Here is a 20062-nt window from a genome sequence, read left to right on the forward strand (position 1 = left end):
GACCCCTGGTTTATAGGATAGCAGCCGCACTTCAGAGAGCCCTTCTCTTTCAGATACGTTGGACTACAGCCCCCACAATTCCCAGCAGTAAGTATTTCTAGGAGCAGTAAGTCCTGCTCCTAGAAAACCACGTGGAATCCGAAACCATGAAAAGCCAGCCCGCGCTCCGCCACGGGCGCAGGCAATAGTTGTCATCCAAGGAACAGGCAGGGCTATTGGTCACAGAGCGATGACGAAAGGAGCAGTCGCCGTCTCATTGGCCGAGAAACGAGAGAAGTGGCCAATAGGTGGGCAGAGCGCCGGCAGCTGTAAGGAATGGAGTCGCAATCGCCCGATTCGGATGCGAGCGTCGATGAGTCTCTCTTTGCTCTCTTGCTGGACCTGGGGATTCCCGAGGCTGCAGCGCGGAGGGTGGGTCGCCTTTGTCAGTGGATCGGGATCCGGTGCGGTTTGGGATCCATTCCGTCTGGTTTATTTCTAACACCCCTCCCCACCTCCTCTTTTCTTGCCTCCAGGCTCTAGCGCTCACCGGAGGTCATTCTGCTGAAGCGGCGGCGCAGCTTTACTTCAGTAGCGGTCTCGATTCCCAGGTATTATCTGCTTTTGCGATCTTGATTTCCGTTTCTGATCCAGTTAAAGATCGGTTTCTGGCCTAGCTCCCTCCTTTTTATTATCATCATCATCATCATCATCATCATCATCATCATCATCATCATCATCATTATTATTATTATTATTATTATTATTATTATTATGTATGCACCATCAGGCTGGGGCTTGAGACGCGATCATCAGCAAGTCTGGACAGTGTTTTGGATAATGATCAAAATGCTTTTTTATTTACGCCCTGATTTGCTAACCCAGGGGCAGAAATATTTTTTTCCTTCAGGAGATGATAGATCTTAAAAGGATCCACGTATTTGTAGTGTATATTAAAAGCTCCGAATTGCAAACCTTTAATGGAATGGAGGAACGGGGTGGGGGGGGAGCCTATGTATTGGTGCGTGTCCAGAATTCTTATGGGTGTTAATTTGTAGTAGCAAAGCAGCAAAAGTCTAGTGGCACCTGAAAGATAAAATATATTTATTATAGTATCAGATTTTCTGGCAGATAAAGGTCACTTTAAAAAAAGCTATCACTGTCCCTGTGTTCTGAGTAGCTTTATTTGAAAAATAAATAAATAATAGAAAACCCTTTAATTTGCATCCAAGGTAGAGTTCATTTGCTTGGAGCAGCATGAAGCAAATAAAGTGTGCTGAAGCATGTGTCCACTAGTCTATCCTACACTTTAAATTCTTATAATTTAAAGAAATTATAATTTAATTAAATTCTTATAATTTAATTATCTAAATTTCTTCAAAGAATTATGAATCACCCAAGTGGTTATGATGTATATTGAAGAATATACGGATGATGCTGTTCGCTAGGGAAGAAAATGTGTTTCTTACATGCTAGAAGTGAATGATTTGAAATGTAGTTCAAGGCTTGAATTGTATACCTATTCTGATTAAAGGGCTATATCATTGTACATGCATATTTACATAACAACGCACTCACACAGACTTAAACTTAGCTTAAATGCCAAAATTCAGTCTTGCTTCTACCAGGAAACCTGTAGCTGAATTTTTCAGCATGTAACCTCCTAGTTTTTTACAGAAGCAAAGCTATCTATGTGCAATTATTCCAAAACCAAATCAGGATTCAGCAATACCAAGGCCTTTTTTAAAAAGGACTTATGAATTACACATTCCTTGAGAATCATCCTGAAGTGGCAGAAAATACTTCTCCCTGACCTCAGGAAATATTTATGATTTGGAATAATTATACTGATGAACTGTAATCATACAGGCTGCAAGAGTGCAGCAAATATGATATTCGCATTAACTGCTTGAAACTCATATATAGTACCATTTAATGTAATGTCTGTAATATATGTTTCAAGCAGTTAATGCACATATCATATTTGCTGCACTCTTGCAACCTGTATGATTACAGTCCATCAATATAATTGTATGATTTTATGTGTGAATGTATGTATTTTTGTTGATATGAACAAATCTGTCCACAACTGCAACCTAGAAGTTGGAAGAAAGCATACTAACTCTTTCCCACCATCCCTCAACTTCCGCTTGCATATTGTTCACTGTTTAGTTGTGTAGTGACTGTGTAGGGTATATACTGTAGTGACTGTGAATGTCTGGAGTTAAGCACAAGAGTGATCATAAACCATTAATGGATTAGAGGGGGAGACCATCTTGGAACATAACCTGTTCATAAGTAGAGGAATTTTTCTTCTGTGGTGTATGAGATTAATAACACTGTAGTAGTGCCATCTGTTTTGCTGATGGGTAGGGCGGAATACAGGTAGTCCTTGATTTACAACAGTTCATTTAGTAACCATTCAAAAGTACAACGGCACTGAAAAATCATTTTTCACACATACAACTGTTGCAGCAGCCTGATGATCACATGTTCAAAATTCAGATGCTAGGTAACTGACTCATCTTTATGATGGCTGCAGTTTCCCAGGGTCAGGTGATCACATTTTGCAACTTTCTGACAAACAAGGTCAATGGGGAAGCCAGATTCACTTAAGAACAGTGATGTTAACTTAAGAGCTGCAGTGATTCACTTAACAACCATGGCAAGAAAGAAAAAAAAAAAGAAAGGTTATAAAAAAAAGAAAAGTCATAAAATGGGGCAAAACTCACTTAACCACTGTCTTGCTTAGTAACAGAAATGTTGGGCTTAATTGTGGTCATAAGTCAAGGACTACCTGTACTTCCAATTGTTCTTTTAAGGAACTCAAAGTAGTGTCCGTAGTTATTTTTGTTCCTCTGCACATTATTCCACTGATCTATGAGTAAGATAGACATAGAGCTGTTGATTGGCCAAGGATTATCCTGTGAACTTCATGGATGACCAAAGATTTAAACTTGGTTGTCCTGTCGTAGTCTGACACTTTAATATCCATCCGGTGTGATTTCATATCTACTTTATTGCAAACAGAAAACTTTTTTACGGTCAAACTCTCTTTTCCAGGATGAAGATGAGGCACAGGGCAGTGATGTCAATCTTCTCCCAAGCAGACACCACAAGATGGTCTTTGTGGTAAACATGGAACTCTCCATGGGAACTGGAAAGGTAAACTCTCTTCAGGGTATTATTGTCTTCTAGCCATTTAAACTGACCTTAAGTTTTTTTTATCTAATTTCATATATGAGGGGCAGATCCAAGGCTGAAACTAATAGTCAGCTGGAGAATCGTTCAATAACTTGAAAAGCTTTTGAAAAGCTTAGTTCATTTTCTTCTAAGATGATAAATGTAAAAACTATGGCTCAGTAACAAGTGTGAATAATTGATTACTTAAGTCCTCCAAGTACAGGCAATCCCCAGTATTCAAAACTGCCTAAATTCCACATTAAGATTGTCCAACTTAAAAACAACCTTAGTTACAAACAGGCTGCTTATTACTAAAAATGGCAGCCCTCATTGTCTTTTTTCTAGCACTGAAGCCATGTAGCGCTTTCAGGAACTGCTGAAGTCACACATTTTTAATATACAGGTTGGGGTGAAATCCAGCAGGTTCTGACAGGTTCTGGAGAACCGGTGGCAGAAATTTTGAGTAGTTTGTAGAACCGGCAAATACCACCTCTGGCTGGCCCCAGAGTGGGGTGGGAATGGAGACTTTGCAATATCCTTCCCCCAGGAGTGGGGAGGGAATGGAGATTTTGCAGTATCCTTCCTCTGCCACGCCCACCAAGCCACACCAACCAGGCCACACCATACCTACCAAGCCACCCCCACAGAACCGGTAGTAAAAAAATTTGGATTTCACCACTGGTTTCAGCCGTTTCTGAAAACAATGCATAGCTTCAGTGGCTCATCAGCTAAAGAAAGGACAATAATGACGACCATTTTCGGTAATAACCCAGTCCATTTGTAAATTCAGGTTGTCCTCGACTTACAACCACAACTGACTCCAACGTTTCCATTGCTAAGCGAGACAGTTGTTAAGTGAATTTTGCCCCATTATATGGTCTTTCTTGCCACAGTTGTTAAGTGAATCACAATTATAGATAAACCTCCCAAGCGCTTCAACGACCCTCTAAAAGGATGCAAATGGCCAGTTGTCTGCAAGGAATATGGATGAGAAGTGAAACATCTTCAAAGAAAAAACAAGTAAGTCCAGTTGCCTCCTGAAAAAGCATCTTAGGGACAATCATGACCTAGATGACTGAAAATCTCTACAGACTTTTAGCTATACAATTTGGGATGAACATCCTTGGGATGATGTGGGAATAGGAATGGATTTCCAGAGGAAAAAAAATTACAGGAACCAGGAGCTTTACTCAGGTGACCTTAAGGACACAGATAAACCTCCAAAGCTTCAGTGACCCTCTAAAAGGATGCAAATGACCAGCTGTCTGCAAGGAATAGAAATCCTTCCATTCCCCACTATCCAGTCAGAGCTGAAGAAGCTTCTTGGATGAGAAGAGAAACATCTTCAAAGAAAAAAACAAAGTCCAGTTGCCTCCTGAAAAAAAGCACCTTTGGGACAAATTCAGGTTAATGACACACTTAGGGAATGGAACATCTTCTTAATCCAGAACTGCCTGCATTGTTGATCCATGTTTACAAGATGAATTTTGTCAGGATTTCTAACTAGACTCCTACATATAACTTGCAGGTAATGAATGAACCCTTCCCTAGAGATATCGCAATAACACTTAGACTTATATACTGCCCCATAGTGCTTTATAGCACACTCTGCGCGGTTTACAATGTAAGCATTATTTGCATATTGCCCCCAACAATCTGGATCCTCATTTTACCAACCTTGGAAGGATGGCAGGCTGAATCAACCTTGAGCCGTGTCAGGATCGAACTGCAGACCGTGGGCTGAGTTTGCCTGCAATATTGCAGTCTAACCACTGCGCCACTAGGGGCAGCAGAATTATTTCAGCAGAAGCAAGACCAACCCCTAATTTTGAATGTTTTCCTCCACAGATCGCTGCTCAGGTGGGGCATGCAGCAATTGGCTTGTTCCAGCTGGTGCATGAAAAGCCAAGTCAGAGGGGCTTGATCAACCAATGGGATGAGCATGGGTAAGGAAATAAGATTTGGCCATCTTTTTCAGGAGTCTGAAACTTAGTTACTTAAATATATATATATATATATACATACATACATACATACATACATACACACATACACACATACACATATATATATATATATATATATATAATATATAATTTAGGTATGTCTTATATACCGAATGTAGCCCCGCCCACCCACTGGCCCCCACCTTTCGCCTCTACCGCCCAGCAGTTTACCTCCTTGCAGCAAACAGCAAGAAGAAACAGCCCATTTCAGCTTCACCACAGCCTAATTAGCACAAATTGATTGGATTGAACTCCTGACTCTCAGCTGTTTTGCTCTCAGCTGTTTTGAGCAGGCCTCTGCTGCTTGCTGCAAGGAGGAAAATTGCTGGAGCAGATTTTTTTTTCTCTTGTGCTAATCAAGCTATTTTGAAAACGAAAATGAAAGTAAAGCAGGCTGTTTGCTATAAGGAGGCAAAATTGCTCAGAGGCAGAGGGAGATTTCTTTTTCTTCTTTTCCTCACCAAAAGAGGTAGGAAAGCTTTTGTTTTCCAAACTACAACAGCTGGCTTCCCGTAAGATGCAGCTAAACCAAAAGCAAATAAACCACTTAGTGGCTTAGTGTGTTGCGGTAAACCACTAAACTGAATGAGCACAGTTTAGGATTAAGCAGCTTAAATTTCCAAGTGGATAGGTACACGTGATGTGCTAAAGCTGATACCAAGGTAATAAAATAGAGTGTATTCAATTTAATATAATAGGCTACCTGGCTGGGGAATTCTGGGAATTGAAGTCCACACGTCTTAAAATTGCTAAGGTTGGGAAACACTGCTGTAGGCTATAAAGAATCTTGAAAGTCTGTCCAAAATTTTCTGTCTCATTTATGCTAAACAAAAATCAAGGAAGTGTTATTTTGAGTTTCTTTTGTTTGCTTCAATTCCTGGTCCATATATCATCTTTTCTACAATGAATGGTTCATACCTTCCCCAAGATCATTCTTTTATATTACACAAATTAGGGTGCAAACAAACCATAACTTTAGGCAATATGGTATTGTTTTAGCTTCAAGGTCTAGGCCAGAAACCCAAATGGGATTCTTCTGTGTTCAGTCTCAGTTCTGTTCATAAATGATGCTTGGTTCGGAGGAATCCTCTGTCACCTTTCTGATTTCATTCATAAGACATACAGTAATGCTGCTTGGTTGGCCATGGCTTAGTATGTTGTATAAGTCCAGCCACTTTAGTTTGTAAGCCATGATTTACAGCAGACAAGAGTTTGTGAACTAACGTCCGTTGTGTTCATTGATAAAATTTGGCTCAGTGGGTCACAAGAGTTTTCAGGGTGGCATTTTTAACTTCTGTGGTCTTTGTAGGGGCAAGGGCTGGTAAAGAGGGTAAGCCCCATTTGAGGGTCTCTCTTTTGGGGTCTAAGGACAAAAAAAACCTTTCAGTAGGTCCTTAAATCAGCTTGACTCTTGGGAAAGGTGGTTTAAGAGATAAAATGACTTCTAGATGGTTTATGCCCCATATATTAAAAAAGGGCCAGAGATTTGCCTCTCCTAAACCAGAGGTGATTTGACGAGAGACAGATGTGGTGTAGGGATGATCTTCTTGGTTTGTTTACTGTAGTGGCCAGGGTGGATTTGATTTAAATCACAATAAAAAGACTTGATTTAAATCAACTCGATTTAAATCATAATTTTTAAAGAGCAACTGTCATCTCTGCTACTCCTTTGACCCGCTGTTGACTCACCGATAGTCCCAGTGTTGCAGAATATACAGCCTTGTGCTACAGAATTAAGCTCCATTTCATGCTGAATAAACTAAATTATTTATGTATCTTAAATAGAAAACTATCTTATGATAGATTTTTACCCGAAAAGTTTTTTATTAAAATAAATTCAATAAAAATCAAAAAAAATCTGATTTAAATAAAAAAAATCCGATTTAAATCCAAAAAATTCCATTTTTTTTTATTTTTTTTAAAAAATCATTGATTTTTATCCACCCTCGTGGTGGCTGATTCACACATACATGATGCTCAGCCGTAAATTAACCTTTAAAACCCAGTTTACATAAAATACTCAAGTCCACTTTTCTGGAAAACTGGTTTGGCCAGTCAAAAGGTGTAGACTTCCACACATACAAGGTTTCGTCCAGCTGTTTTTATAATTTGTTTTAGTTAGACTCATAGCCAAGCGGACAACATGTAGGGTGGCATGATGGCCTTACAATGAAGTATGTGTTTTCCCTTCTTAGTGCAAAGAAAGTTGTACTTCAGGGAGCCAACACAGACCAGTTGCTGGAACTGCATGCACTCGCCCTGAGTCTAGAATTGCCAACGTACCTAGTGCAAGATGCTGGAAGGACACAGGTAAATCAGTTATTCGGGGGGGGAGGGGGGGAAATTGTATCTCCAAAAATGTCTCATCCTGAACCAAGCAAGCCAAGCTGGCTCTTGAGTTGTGAAGGGAGGGTTGGAATTCATGCCGTAGTTTATGAGTCATGTGGACTGAGAACATTTTCAGAACCTGAGAGAAAAAAGCTTGAAACTTTTTGCCTGTTTTATAAGAAAGTCTCTTTTGAGAAATAGAGCTAGTCCTCCACTTACGACCTGTCGCATAGCAACAGTTCCAAAATTATGACAGAACCCCCCCCTTCCTCCAAAAGCTTCTTACAACCCAGTTCTGAAGTTACAACATCACGTGACTGCATTTTGGTTGCCAAGCAACTAGCCTGCATTTATGGTATCCCGTAGTCATGGGACCATGGTTTACTTTTTCACAAAAACAGTGTTTACTTTTGATTTCCAGGAAAAAAAAATGCTCATTTCGAGCATTGAACTTGCTTAACAACCGTCGTAAAAAAAAAGTTGCAAAATTAGGCCGGGTCACATGACCCACTTTACAATCATCACATCTTACAACTGTAATTGCCAGATTCCATTGTGGTCATAAGTCGAGGACTACCTGTATGTACAGAATAATAGGTGTAGAGCAATTGAAGATTTCTTCTGATCAGAGATGTTTTGGCACTTACTTATCTAAAAGACGTATCTGGCCATCTATCTTTAAAAAAAACCACAACTCTGGCTTTAAACAAGTCTTGTGAACTGCCCAAATTTAGAAACAAAAACCTGGTGCTTGATTATTAGTTATATTTCAGTTAAAAATTATTTGTAGGTCTTTATATCGCTTTTTAATGTAATTGATGGGATGCCGTGGCTCAGTGGCTAAGATGTTGAGTTTATCGATCGAAAGGTTGGCAGTTCAGCAGTTTGAATCTCTAGTGCCACGTAACGGGGTGAGCTCCCATTACTTGTCCCAGTTTCTGCCAACCTAGCATTTCGAAAGCACATAAAAAATGCAAGTAGAAAAATAGAGACCACCTTTGGTGGGAAGGTAACAGCGTTCCGTGTGCCTTTGGTGTTTAGTCATGCCGGCCACATGACCACGGAGACTTCTTCGGACAGCGCTGGCACTTCGGCTTTGAAACGGAGATGAGCACTGCCCCCTAGAGTCGGGAACGACTAGCACATATGTGCGAGGGGAACCTTTGCCTTTACCTTTAATGTAATTACTTTAGACCACAGCATTTTATTGATTGTTGAACAAGAATGAAAACAATAGTTCAGCTCTTTATTTATGCATCTGAAAGCAACTTTCTACTACAGTTGATACTGAAAACCAAATGTGATGGAATACAGCAGACTGGATTCCCAGGAGAGAAGGAGAACATCCCAGAGGAATAAGAGACAGCTGCAGTCCAGATATTTTGCGTGAGAGAAAGAGGGTGAAGACAGTCCCTCCCTAATAGTTTTCAGAATAAATTATAGGTGCAGATAGTAGAATGCTTCAGTTTGGCGGGATTCTGTCTTGAGGCGTGGAACAATCATCTTGGAAGAATCATCACACGTCTTTCTTGGTTTTGGAGCCTGACATCTAACATCAGTTGTCTGTCTCCAGCCTTGACATCCTATGCCCCTGACAGAACAATAAACTGGTGAAACCATTTGCCTCCAGAAGTTGTGGGTGCTCCAACATTGGAGGTTTTTAAGAAGAGATTGGACAGTCACTTGTCTGAAATTGTTTGGTTTCCTGCCTGAGCAGGGGGTTGGATTAGAAGACCTCCAAGGTCCCTTCCAACTCTGTTATTCTGTTATTTTGCCTCCCTCAAAAGTAAAACAATACTTAAATGGAACTGGATTTTGAAACTTTTTTTAAAAAGTTTCTTTTCACCTTGAAATACTATTGACTTTTTTTTTTTTGCAAAAAGTTTTTTTATTTTTATTTTTCTCCACACACAAATTACATCTTTTTGGAACAGAGCCCTGATCCTACTGACTTGTTGAGGAGATATGAATAAGCAACCGTGCTGAAGAAACTGATTTGGGTGTTTTTCCATTCCTTTCCCTCCCCTAATTTATCCACATTCATCGGCGCTTGTAACGGAAGCACTGAATAACATTAAAATGGGTTTCCGCTATTGGCCTCCTCTATCCCCTTTTCCTGGGATATTTCAGTTAAGAATTGCATTACGTCCCCCAAATTCATTTACATACCTGTGTAAATCAGGCAAGTCGTATCCCAAAGATGTTTTTTTCCAAAAGGCAACTGGGCTTCCTTTGTTTGTTTGTTTTCTTTGAAAATATTTCGCTTCTCATCCAAGAAACTTGTTCAGTTCTTCAGAAAAAACTAAGAAAGTCCAGTTGCCTTTTGGAAAAAGCACCTTTAGGACAACCACGGCATGGATGACTGAGAAACTCCATAGATATTCAGCCAAGTCGTAGTTAAGGAGCACTGGAGAAACCAGAGTCCAAGTTCTCGCAGCATCTACAATGCTGAGCTAGAGCACAGTGTGCTAAGAAAAACCCATAAAGGAGAATGTAGGTTGAAATGAGGGATCCTTAGTGCTCTCCGAGCTTGGTTGTTTTCTTGCAGATGCTCCATTACCCAAACTAGATAACATTAATCAACATTCAGCACTGATGATGTTACCTAATTTGGGTAACGAAACGCCTGCAAGAAAACAACCAAGCTCAAGAGAAGCGCTAAAAGAGAAACTACAACTATTTTGAACTCTCATTCATATGGCATGTATCCCTAATGAAAAAATAAATACCCTTCTTTTCTTAGGTCCCAGCTGGGTCACAGACAGTCCTTGCCATCATAGGAGAAGAAGAGCTGGTGAATCAGGTGACTGGGCAGCTAAAACTGCTGAACTGAGATGTGAAAGTTTGGCTGTCTGTGGGATCCCAAGGGAGGAGAGCCTAAGCCATCTCCTCCGCCAACAACTCAAGAAACCACCCGAGCCGAACAGAAACCCCAAAAGGCAGCTGTCTTTTGCAAGAGGAGCGTTCTTCTAGACGACGGAAGTGATTAGTTCTCCTGATCCAGATTTCTAATGGACTCTCAAGTGGGGTCTGTGTGAAAGTCGGACCCCTTAATTCTTCACCATTTATAACCAAGCTGCTCTGTATTAAGTAATGCTTAGGCGTTTTCAGTTAAGGGGAAACTGCAAGGATCATCCAAGGTTGCCTTCCCTTCCTGATGCCCTTGAGATGTATTCACATAATCCATTAACCCCAGTCAAGTGTGGTCAAACCCCCCACCCCCATCTTCCCCAAATGAGAAAGTGCAGGTTACCCTAGTATATAAATTCTCACACCATTTGAATGTCTTGTGCCAAGAGTATATCACTCTTTGTTTTTTTTTTTCCTGTGATGTGAAAAGGAACAAGTGTTGCAATCTTTGGAGAGCTTTATCTGCTAGGACTTCTCTGGAGAGCCTCTGGAGAACCAAAGGATGGCTGCTCCTGTTTAGAAGGCTTGTAAACTTCTCTGTTTAGCTAGTGCATATTGTCATTGGTGCCGTCTTGTTTGTATCTTATTTTTAACTTCCACAAGTGGGCTGTGTCTTGCTTTATATGACGTCCTTTGTGTCAATTTCCAAATGGCTTTGAAAAAAAACTGGATTTTCAAAGCAACTGCTAGTCCTGTTCAGACAGTTCTCTTGTAACAAATAGCTGAATTAAATTGCAGTAGTCGTCATTGGGGGGAGGGATAAAAAAAAGTGCAGCAACATGAACGTCTAGATTTTCCCGTCTTAAAACAGCCCTTTTTAATGTTTGTGTCTTTGTTCTCAAAATATTAAGAACAAGAAAAAGCCAAGATTACGTAGCAGGTCTGTGACAGTATCTTTTGTTAAAGTGATAACGTTATTTTCTGGGCTTTTTCCAACGTTGGTCCAATAAGTCCTTTCTTTGCCAATATGTGCAGACCCCCCCCCAAAAGGGGAAATTCTAGATTTACTGTATGTGTTCTGATACTAGGAATGACTGGAGAATTTCAGGAAAACCTGAATTGCATAGTTTAGATTAGCTTTTTAAGGAACGGCTGATATTGATCAAGTAGCAGCTAACGTGGCATGTTCCGACATAGTTACAAAAATTTGCTCTCTGATAGAGTTCTTAAGCACCAGGCAATCTGAAATTTAATACTTGTCATTTCCCCCACCCCCACCCCCACCCCAGTTTGTAGAAAACCAAGGATTGGATTTTTGTGTCTGTTAACTCCTCCAGCTATTAACTGTCAATACATGCTATGCATTTTGTGATGCCTCGCACCTCTTAGTGCATGCTGATGAAATAGTTGTGCGCAGATGATGAAATCTGTGCAATTTGCTGTACAAGTGGTTCGGAAAATAAGAGGACAAAGCCTCTAAATCTAAGCTCCATTTGAATGACTTTTTAATGATAAAGCAGTATCAGTGGTTGGCGATGGATCGGCCAGAGAGAGCCCCAGGCATATTGGGGCATTGATGAGTTTGCCTCCGCTTGCAATCAGATCAATTGGAAGGCCAGACCATCTTATTTGCTTACAGGAATGGCATCATCTATAGATCAGTGTTTCTCAACCTTGGCAACTTGAAGATGAGTGGACTTCAACTCCCAGAATTCATAGCTGGTTGGGGAATTCTGGGAGTTGAAGTCCACTCATCTTCAAGTTGCCAAAGTTGAGAAACACTGATCTATAGAGCTGTACAGATATCCCATTTGTGCAGCTGATAAGGCTGATTTTCTTTTCTTTGGGGGGGGGGGGGGTTGCTGCCTTCAAAACACGCCATAGTACTGTGATTTGGCCCACTACCCTGACCTTTCTTGAGTCATGTGGGAGTCTGAAGCTCTTGGGTGGGGTGGGGGGGGCTCCCTTTTTCTTTCCTCCAATAGCAGTGTTAGTCTCTCTCTCTCCTCTCTCTCTCTCACACCGTGCCATTGAAATCAGGTATTTTGCCACACAATGACACATATTATTGGCAGGAGCCTACCTTGCAGACCAACAGGGAAAGACAAAAAAAAGCTGCAAGTACGTTAAGAGCCTCTTGAAATAAAGACAACGTGATGTTTATGGCTGAATCATAAACCCCCCAATGGTCTGGAATGACTTGTAAGAACAAGTCCTGGTAGTGAGGATGCAATTGACTTAAGTTTATGTAGCTACAAAGTAAAGAAACAAATTGCCTCGGCTATTTAGGGCCCGGTAAAGCCCGGAAAGGAGGTGGCATATTCTCTTTGCTTTGCCTTTTATGTTCCAAAGCTTTAAACTGGTTCAGGAGTGTACAAATAAACTGCCAATTAGAAGAATGTAAAGACTCTGCAAAGGAAGGTGAGGAAAAATTAATAACACTTACTCCAATCTAAAAAGATTTGGCCGGTGACCCATTCATCCTTTTCTTAGTAGCCAAGGTGACGAGAGTTTGTGGAATCTGATGTTTACGTGACAGGAAATCCCACTTAGATCAGTACAGCTTCCTTCCATACATACTCAAGTAGTAGAACTGTGACGATTGCCATTATAAACTATAAACTTCTCTCCCCATCGTTTCACCGCCTCTTCCTGTAAGACCGAGGCTGAACTTAATCCTTTCCGCTTAACACCAGGGTGGTGTGTAGGGACAGCACTACTACAGCCATCTCCCTTTATATTAGCAATATAAACATTAGCACTTTGGGAAATCAGTGTAGCTGTTACTATTTGAAGATTGCTAGCAGAGTTGACACTTCACCCAATGTATGGGGTTGCAGTAGTTATAGCTGAGCAGTAGGTACCATGTAGCCCAGTGGTGGGTTGCTACCGGTTCACACCGGATCGAGTAAACCGGTAGCGGCAGCAGGCTCCGCCCATCTGCCCAGACGCTTCTGTGCATGCGCAAAAGCACCACGCACGCGCAATCCGGTAGCAGTGGGATTTGGAACCCACCCCTGGTGTAGCCAAGGAAATTGGAAGGCTGCACTCCAGATTGATGGATAAATCGGGTCACAATGCGAATACATTTCTCAGTACACTTGCAGAATGCTTTTGCTGGGGCCTTCCATCTTTAGCCCTTAACCAAATTCAGCACAGCGCGGCATAAATAGTTTGAAATGGTGTGCGAGCTTCCAGAAGTTACTGTTACACAACTGCAAATATCAGAACTGTTTGGTTTTGACATGCCTGTCAAGACTCGATGGATGGCATAATGCATCTCTTTGGCATACCAAAGAGATGTGTGGTGCACTTAGCCAAAGTGATTAGTGGATTCTCAAGGCATAAACTTCATTCACTGCAGTAATAATTGCGTTTGCCATGTGTATTTAACCAGATCAATAGTGGTCTCAACTAATAATAATATAATCCTGCAAACCTAGGTCTTTCCTGGTTAAAAGGCCAAAATTCGACTCTGTACTCCAGGTTTAACATTCCTCGTCAGTTGGACCTGGAAGAGAGGATTCTTTGAAGTTACAGTATGGAAACGGGTGTCTTGAGGAGTCTGAAAAATAATGCTGATAGTGTTGTTTTGTCTTTTTCTATCTCCCCCCCCCCCCCCCCGCCATCGGCTTTGTTCATGCAGCACATTAGACTAAGATGGGGCTAAACTCAGCTTACCCCAGGGGTGTCAAACTGGTTGCCTACACGGGCCGGATGCGTCACACATAGGCCACGCCCACCGCAGCTCCACAAATTGGGAAAAACATTACATGACAGCAACGTGACGCTGCGAGCTTGACAGCCGTGGTTTAGCCGGATATATGAACCCGAACCACCATATTAAAACTACTATCTGCTCAGAGTTTACTGTTTGAACAAGGCATGTGAACACAGCAATTATATCTTGTTAACCAAGGTCTAGGATGTTATCTGAACCCAGCCTTGATTTCCTTGGATGTCTGCCACAAGATAAACAGGTTATTTACTGGTAGTGCTAGACAGGATAAGGTATGTGATGTGCACATACCCAAGAACCAGTTTTCCCTTTTAAGCTACTGAAAAGTTGCTTATTTTTGCTGTAGGAGGTTAAAATCTTTTTTTTTTTTTCTGCACCAAGGCCCAGATTGATTGATTTAGTAACGAAAAGATGCTCATATGGTCTTAAAACCATGCATCTAAGCCAATTAGCATTTAAAAAAATGGCATGCCACAGTGGAGATGTAGGCCTAACCACGGGCAATACTGCATGCATTTAAGTGGCATCTCCCCCCAGACCAAGGTAAGGGCATTCTGGGGAAAAACTGAGTGCCTTAAAAACTATTTTCAGTGCCCTGGGGTTGAATCCAATTAGCTTGGCATGCTGGTGCTAACCAGGAAAAGGATTCCATTTATTTTATTTACGGTAATCTTTGTATCGACTACTCGATATACACAAGACCGGTCAACATTAAAAAAAAAAACACCACCACACATCGTGCTTAATGTTAACAGTAGAAAGTGTTTGTCAAGTTTATTTCTCACACAAAGGGACTCCAGGCAATATAACATAATGCAAACCAATTGCAACAGTAAACATCACAAGTGGGAGAATATCATACATGATGCAGCCCCACGAGCTCTATCTCTAGATGTGTTTTTTTTTTTTAAAAAAAAATACATGTTTTTAAGGTGAGGATCCCCCAATCCCTGGGCTGCAGCTCACTGCTGGGCCATGGCATATTCAGAACTGGGACACACGAACGGCAGGCTGGCATATGTGTGCGTGTGTGTGTGCACAGCTCCACTCGCACAAGCTGTGGGCCGACAGTTGAGCTATGCATGCATGTGCATTGGTCTGCCACTCACGTGAGTGGAGCTGTGCGTGTTGGCCTGCCACTCATGTGGCCCAATTCCCCCCTTTCTTCCCCCCTCCAGCTGGGCCACCAAAGCTTCAAAGGTTCAGGACAGCCCGTTTAAAGGCCTTTACAGAAAGCCATAAGGCTAACGTCACCTCAAGAGGGATGATGTCGCAGAGGGTGGTGTGGAGAAAAGAAAAAGAAAAAAAATCCCCTCCTAGGTCCCATCCGTCGGAATTCTTTTGTAGACAGGATCCACAGCATGCCATCTCCTGATGGCCCCCTTTGGGATGGGCAGATATAATTGGGGAGAGGCAGTCTCTTAACCTGGCCCCATGCCAGGTCAAAATCAGTATCTTTATTTGGAAGCAAACTGGTCATGAAGTAGAGATGTAACACGTATTCCTCTTAGCAGCACACACTACTGCTGGTGCCGCCACATTTTGTACCAGTTTAATTAAAAATGGAGCTGCTGATAATCCACGGGTGGATTTCAAAAGGAAGATTTTTTTCCATCCCGTTCTGAATCGCAGAAGATCTACGTGCACAAGCAAGTCTTCGACTTACAGCCATTCATTTAGTAAACATTCATTTTGTGGCCATAAGTTACAGCAGCACTGAAAAAAAAGTGACACGTCCGATTTTCAAGCATCCCACATGATCAGAATTCGGGCGCTTGGCAACCGGCATGTATTTATGATGACTGCGTTGATTACCATCTGCAACTTTCTCAAGCTGGCGTTTGATAAGCAGTGACGACAGGGGAAGTCAGATTCACTTAATTGCCCTGATTTGCTTAAGAAATGTGGCCAAAAAAAGGTCATAAAATGAGATGCAACGCATTTAACTGCCTTGCTCAGCAACAGAAAGTTTGGGCTCAATTGTGGTTGTAAATAGAGGACTACCTGTACTCCAGAGCAGGGGTCTCCAACCCTGGCAACTTTAAGACTTCTGGACTTCATCCAGAATCCACAAGTCTTATAAGTTGCCAAGGTTGGAGACCCCTGCTCCAGAGGGCAGCACATTCCGTAAAATGGTAACATATATGCATAGGTAGTTAGACAAAATAAAGTTAAAGAACCTATTTAGTGTGACTTTTCTTGAAGGCAGACACTTTTTAAAAAGAGATTGGACAACCATTTGTCTGAAATGGTGTAGGGTTTCCTGCTTAAGCAAGGGGTTGGATTGGAAGACCTCCCAGGTCCCTTCCAACTCTTGTTATTCTTTCAAAATTATCTGGATCTGCTGCCCATAAAGACATTTCAGCCACCAGATGTCTCTCCTCTCTGCTGGGCCAGATACGGTCAACAGCTGTGCCAGTTTCCTGTTCACCACATCCTGGCGGCAGCAGAGGCTCTCTTGCATTGTGGGTCTGAAATGGGAGGGAGGAACACGGCTGATGTGGGATTTTTTTTAAAATATAAAAAAAGGGAGGGGGAGCACAGTATCTCAGCCCTGCAGAAGGCAGGCTTTTAAGCATTTCCTGTGCTGATCCTAAGGCCACTACAGCCACCCATTTGTATATTCAGACGCGTACCAAACAATACTGCTGCTTTAAGAGACATCAAGCTCCATAAGTCCTTAAATCAAGAATTGCCATACCTTCTTCTGATTTATAAGGGGGGGGGAATTAATGAAACATGATTGTGCAAGGCTTTTAGCAGATATCAGTTCCCCCTCCCAAGTATCTCATACCATATAAAAACAGAAAAAAATGTTCCGATTTTGTTTCTAGCTTTAAAAAGCAGTAGTCCTCAAAGACAAAAAAATGCCTTACACATATATTGCATCATATATATATATATATATATATCTCATCACCAGCAGACTACAAGGATTTGGTTTTCTAGCCACTATTTTTAAGACTGCCAACACAAAATAGATATAAGGAAAGGCATCTCTAGAGGAACCCCAATGCTTATAGAGTATTAAGATGTGTTGGTCTCTTTAAAGTTTTGATGCCTTAAGAATCAAGTACATTCAGTGTGCCTGTGGTAACACTGAGGACACAACTATAAAGGGGACAGCAAACACTAGAAAATGGCCGGCTGAGAAAATACAGCTTGCTATGCAGTAGCTTCCTTCCAGGCCTTGTTTTCCCATGCTTACATTCTGTATTTTGGGAGAAGCGACAACTTCGGCTTTTCTCCCGAAAAGCTTTAAAAATACAGAAAGCACATACAGTTTTCACTGTACAATGTTGGAATATTCTAGGGCTGGGATTTCAAAGTAACATCTGCCAAGTTTTTGCGATTGCCTGACGCACCCTAAAGATAATCCAATGAGTTTTAACCAGGAACCTCTTGAGTAAGCATTTAGGATGGCTACTCAGCCTTATGTGGATGCAAATTTTACTGGAATGCCACTCAGGCTAAATGATTGATCCAGAAGCACCTCATTCTCATCGGTAATCCAACAGGCTTCAGCTTTCAAGATTTCTTGGAAATAAAACAATCAAAAGAAGAGGAACACATTTCTACATACCGGTGTAACTATCCATTGTTAAAAGGCTTATTATTACTTCGAATGCTAAAAGCCTTTTTTTTTTTTTTGGCTCAGAGATACTCAACCAAAACAAGGCAAACTGCAACCAAAGACTAAAACGAAATAGTGTTTTCCGTGACTTTAAAACTAGTCTTGTGCACTGTACAGCAAACTGATCTAAATGGTATTTTTTTTTAAAAAAGAATTCAAGCATAACTGAGGGAGTTCCCACAATATGGCAATCCAAGCCATGTCTGTCTGCCTTATAAAGAAAAATTAGGCAAATGATGTCGCTTTTTCTTTGTAGCATATGCACCAAAGACAAATCCCTTGTGCGTCCAATCACACTTTGGCCAATAAAGAATTCTACGTGGAGTTAAGTCGCCGTAAATTTCAAGATCCATCCCAACGCACGACCCACTATAGCATTTCGTGTGGAATCTTCTTTTAACCACGACCTTATAAAAGCATTTCGTGTGAATCTAACCAACCACATTATCTTTACGAAGGTGCAGCCTCAGAAAGGGGCCCCCCGGGCCCTTGCAGGGCAAAATCCGTGGAGGGGAAAAAAAAAAAGGGGGGGGGGTGTTTTACAGTAGTTCAAATCCCGACACGCCCATGGAGGATTTTTCAGCTGCAGCGCACACAACACGCAACGCCAAGAACTGGATAGGAGGGGGGGGAATACTGCAAGTTAACCGGAAGGCTGCTCTCAAAGCTTCCCCCACTTTGTACCAAAGGACGGGAAGCCAAGCTGTGTTCGCACCCCCCCCACCCCCATATGAGGACAGGGATTTATTTTTTTAAAAAAAAATATGCGGCGTCCCCGACGCGCGTGGCACCTCGCCGAGGCCCGATCTCCGCCCAGCGGATCCAGAACGGGTGGATGTGGGGAGGGAGGGAGAGTAAGTGGGGGAGAAAGAGGGAGGGGAGCACCCGGGGAAAGCAGGCAATGCCACACGGGCTACCATCTTGGATGCAACAAGGCGAAGAAGCAAGAGCTGACCGGCGGGGGAAAAAAAAAAGCGTGTTTTGCTACCCAGCATTCGACTTGCAAAAGCTCCACGCACCCACGCGTGGGTGGGTGGGTGGGAAAAGGGCGCGTCGCCCGCAAAAAGCCACGGTGCGAATCGTCGGAAAGGACAAGCTCAGGGTCACTCGCGAGGCTTTGCAGAAGTCTTAACCTGCCTTCTTCCTAAGGCGCGTCCAGCATAACCTTATAATAGCCCACCCCCCCCCCTTCTTCCTTTTTTTTTTTTTCTTCCTTTCCTGGCGCGAATCTTCCCCGCAGTCCCCCTCCCCGTCCGCCCTCCAGCTCTTGCCACCCAGGCTCGCGCATGCGCCGTCCGCTCCTCTTATAACCTCCCAGGCGCAGCTTCTTCAGTGCGCATGCACGGAGGGCTTTCCAAAGCCAGGGCTGAAACCAAACCGCTCCCTCCCCTCCCCTCCCCGCCCGCTCTTTCCCCATGCCACGTGTCCCCAAGCAGCGCTCGGCCCCACGTGGGACTGGCCACGGCGAACCAATCAGAGGATCGCCTCGCCCTTGAGCACGTAGGACAGCAGCCCCACGTGCGCAAACGCGCGGAGACGAACCGGGCTCTCAGGCGTAGAGAGAGCGCGAGAGCCATTTCCATCCCTTTTTCCGCCTTTACTCCTATGTAACATATCAGGCGCTCACCTCGCTGGCTCGGTTGTGAAAGTGGGAAACGACCCGCACTTTATTTTTATAGTGCTGCTGAGGCGGACGCGGAAAGAGCGGCAGTTCTACGAACCAATGAAGTCATGGTTCTGTTAAGGCGGGGCGGAGGTTGCCCGAGACGCTCGGGTTACAGGGAGCCGAAGGGGAGGGGCCGTTTTTCTTCAGAGAAGGAGGACAAACGTGGCCAATAGGAGGCGGGGAAAAGTCAGGAGGTGTTGCTGAGAGAATGAAGTGGGTGGAGATCGTGCGGACAGGCCAGCCAATGAACCGACCCGGTGGGCGTGCCTGGGGCGCCCCTGGCGCCAGCGCTGGGAATCCCCGTGCGCTCAGTGCCGTTTCCGCCCGGCCTGCTGAGGAGGAGCTGTTGGCTGCTCACTGTTGCCGCGGAGGGGGAGGGGCCGTAGGCTGTTGCTCTGTGGAGCTGAGCTTTCGGTCCGGCCAGCTCTCTAGGAAACGCCGTGGCGCCGAGCAGGGCCTAACGCCGGGGGCCCGAGCAACGGGCCGGACAGGTCAGCCAAAGCAATTGAAGAAGAGGAAAGGTGCCTGTGGGCTGAAGGGGCCACTGTTTGGAGGAGGGGGATGTGGAGGGGGAGGGGCGGGAAACTTAGAGGGGGCTTTTTTTCCTTTTTTGCGGGTTCTTGCCTCTCTCTCTTCCAGCCCTCTTATATGCACCCTGCCTCTCGCCTTCCTTTTCC

The 20062-nt window shown here is 43.1% G+C and overlaps 2 protein-coding genes across 2 annotated transcripts in view; both read left to right on the forward strand.

Annotated features, from left to right (window-relative positions):
* The first annotated feature begins 297 nt into the window (after positions 1-297).
* LOC139309441 (probable peptidyl-tRNA hydrolase 2) lies at positions 298-11961 on the forward strand. The gene is made up of 6 exons (XM_070933507.1): positions 298-411; positions 516-590; positions 3043-3144; positions 5011-5108; positions 7364-7478; positions 10240-11961. Exons 1-6 carry the CDS (start codon positions 316-318, stop codon positions 10327-10329), a joined length of 576 nt encoding a protein of 191 aa, XP_070789608.1. The 5' UTR covers positions 298-315; the 3' UTR covers positions 10330-11961.
* Positions 11962-19745: 7784 nt separating this feature from the next.
* The window catches only part of SETD5 (SET domain containing 5), a 63220-nt gene continuing 62903 nt past the window's right edge, over positions 19746-20062 (forward strand). The window contains exon 1 of the mRNA XM_070936757.1: positions 19746-19876. The gene's annotated coding sequence lies outside the window, so the exon portion shown is untranslated. The remainder of the gene's footprint in view (positions 19877-20062) is intronic.

The sequence above is a fragment of the Pituophis catenifer genome, unplaced genomic scaffold, assembly GCF_029215685.1.
Source record: "Pituophis catenifer annectens isolate HBS135680 unplaced genomic scaffold, rPitCat1.0.hap2 SCAF_2, whole genome shotgun sequence".
NCBI classification, from domain to species: domain Eukaryota; kingdom Metazoa; phylum Chordata; class Lepidosauria; order Squamata; family Colubridae; genus Pituophis; species Pituophis catenifer.

Bases quoted from the DNA above. Each gene is read 5' to 3' on its own strand.
- LOC139309441 (XM_070933507.1), top strand. From the start codon at position 316: ATGGAGTCGCAATCGCCCGATTCGGATGCGAGCGTCGATGAGTCTCTC. The intron at 591-3,042 runs GTATTATCTGCT...TCTCTTTTCCAG, and splicing joins GTAGCGGTCTCGATTCCCAG to GATGAAGATGAGGCACAGGG. The intron at 7,479-10,239 runs GTAAATCAGTTA...TTCTTTTCTTAG, and splicing joins AAGATGCTGGAAGGACACAG to GTCCCAGCTGGGTCACAGAC.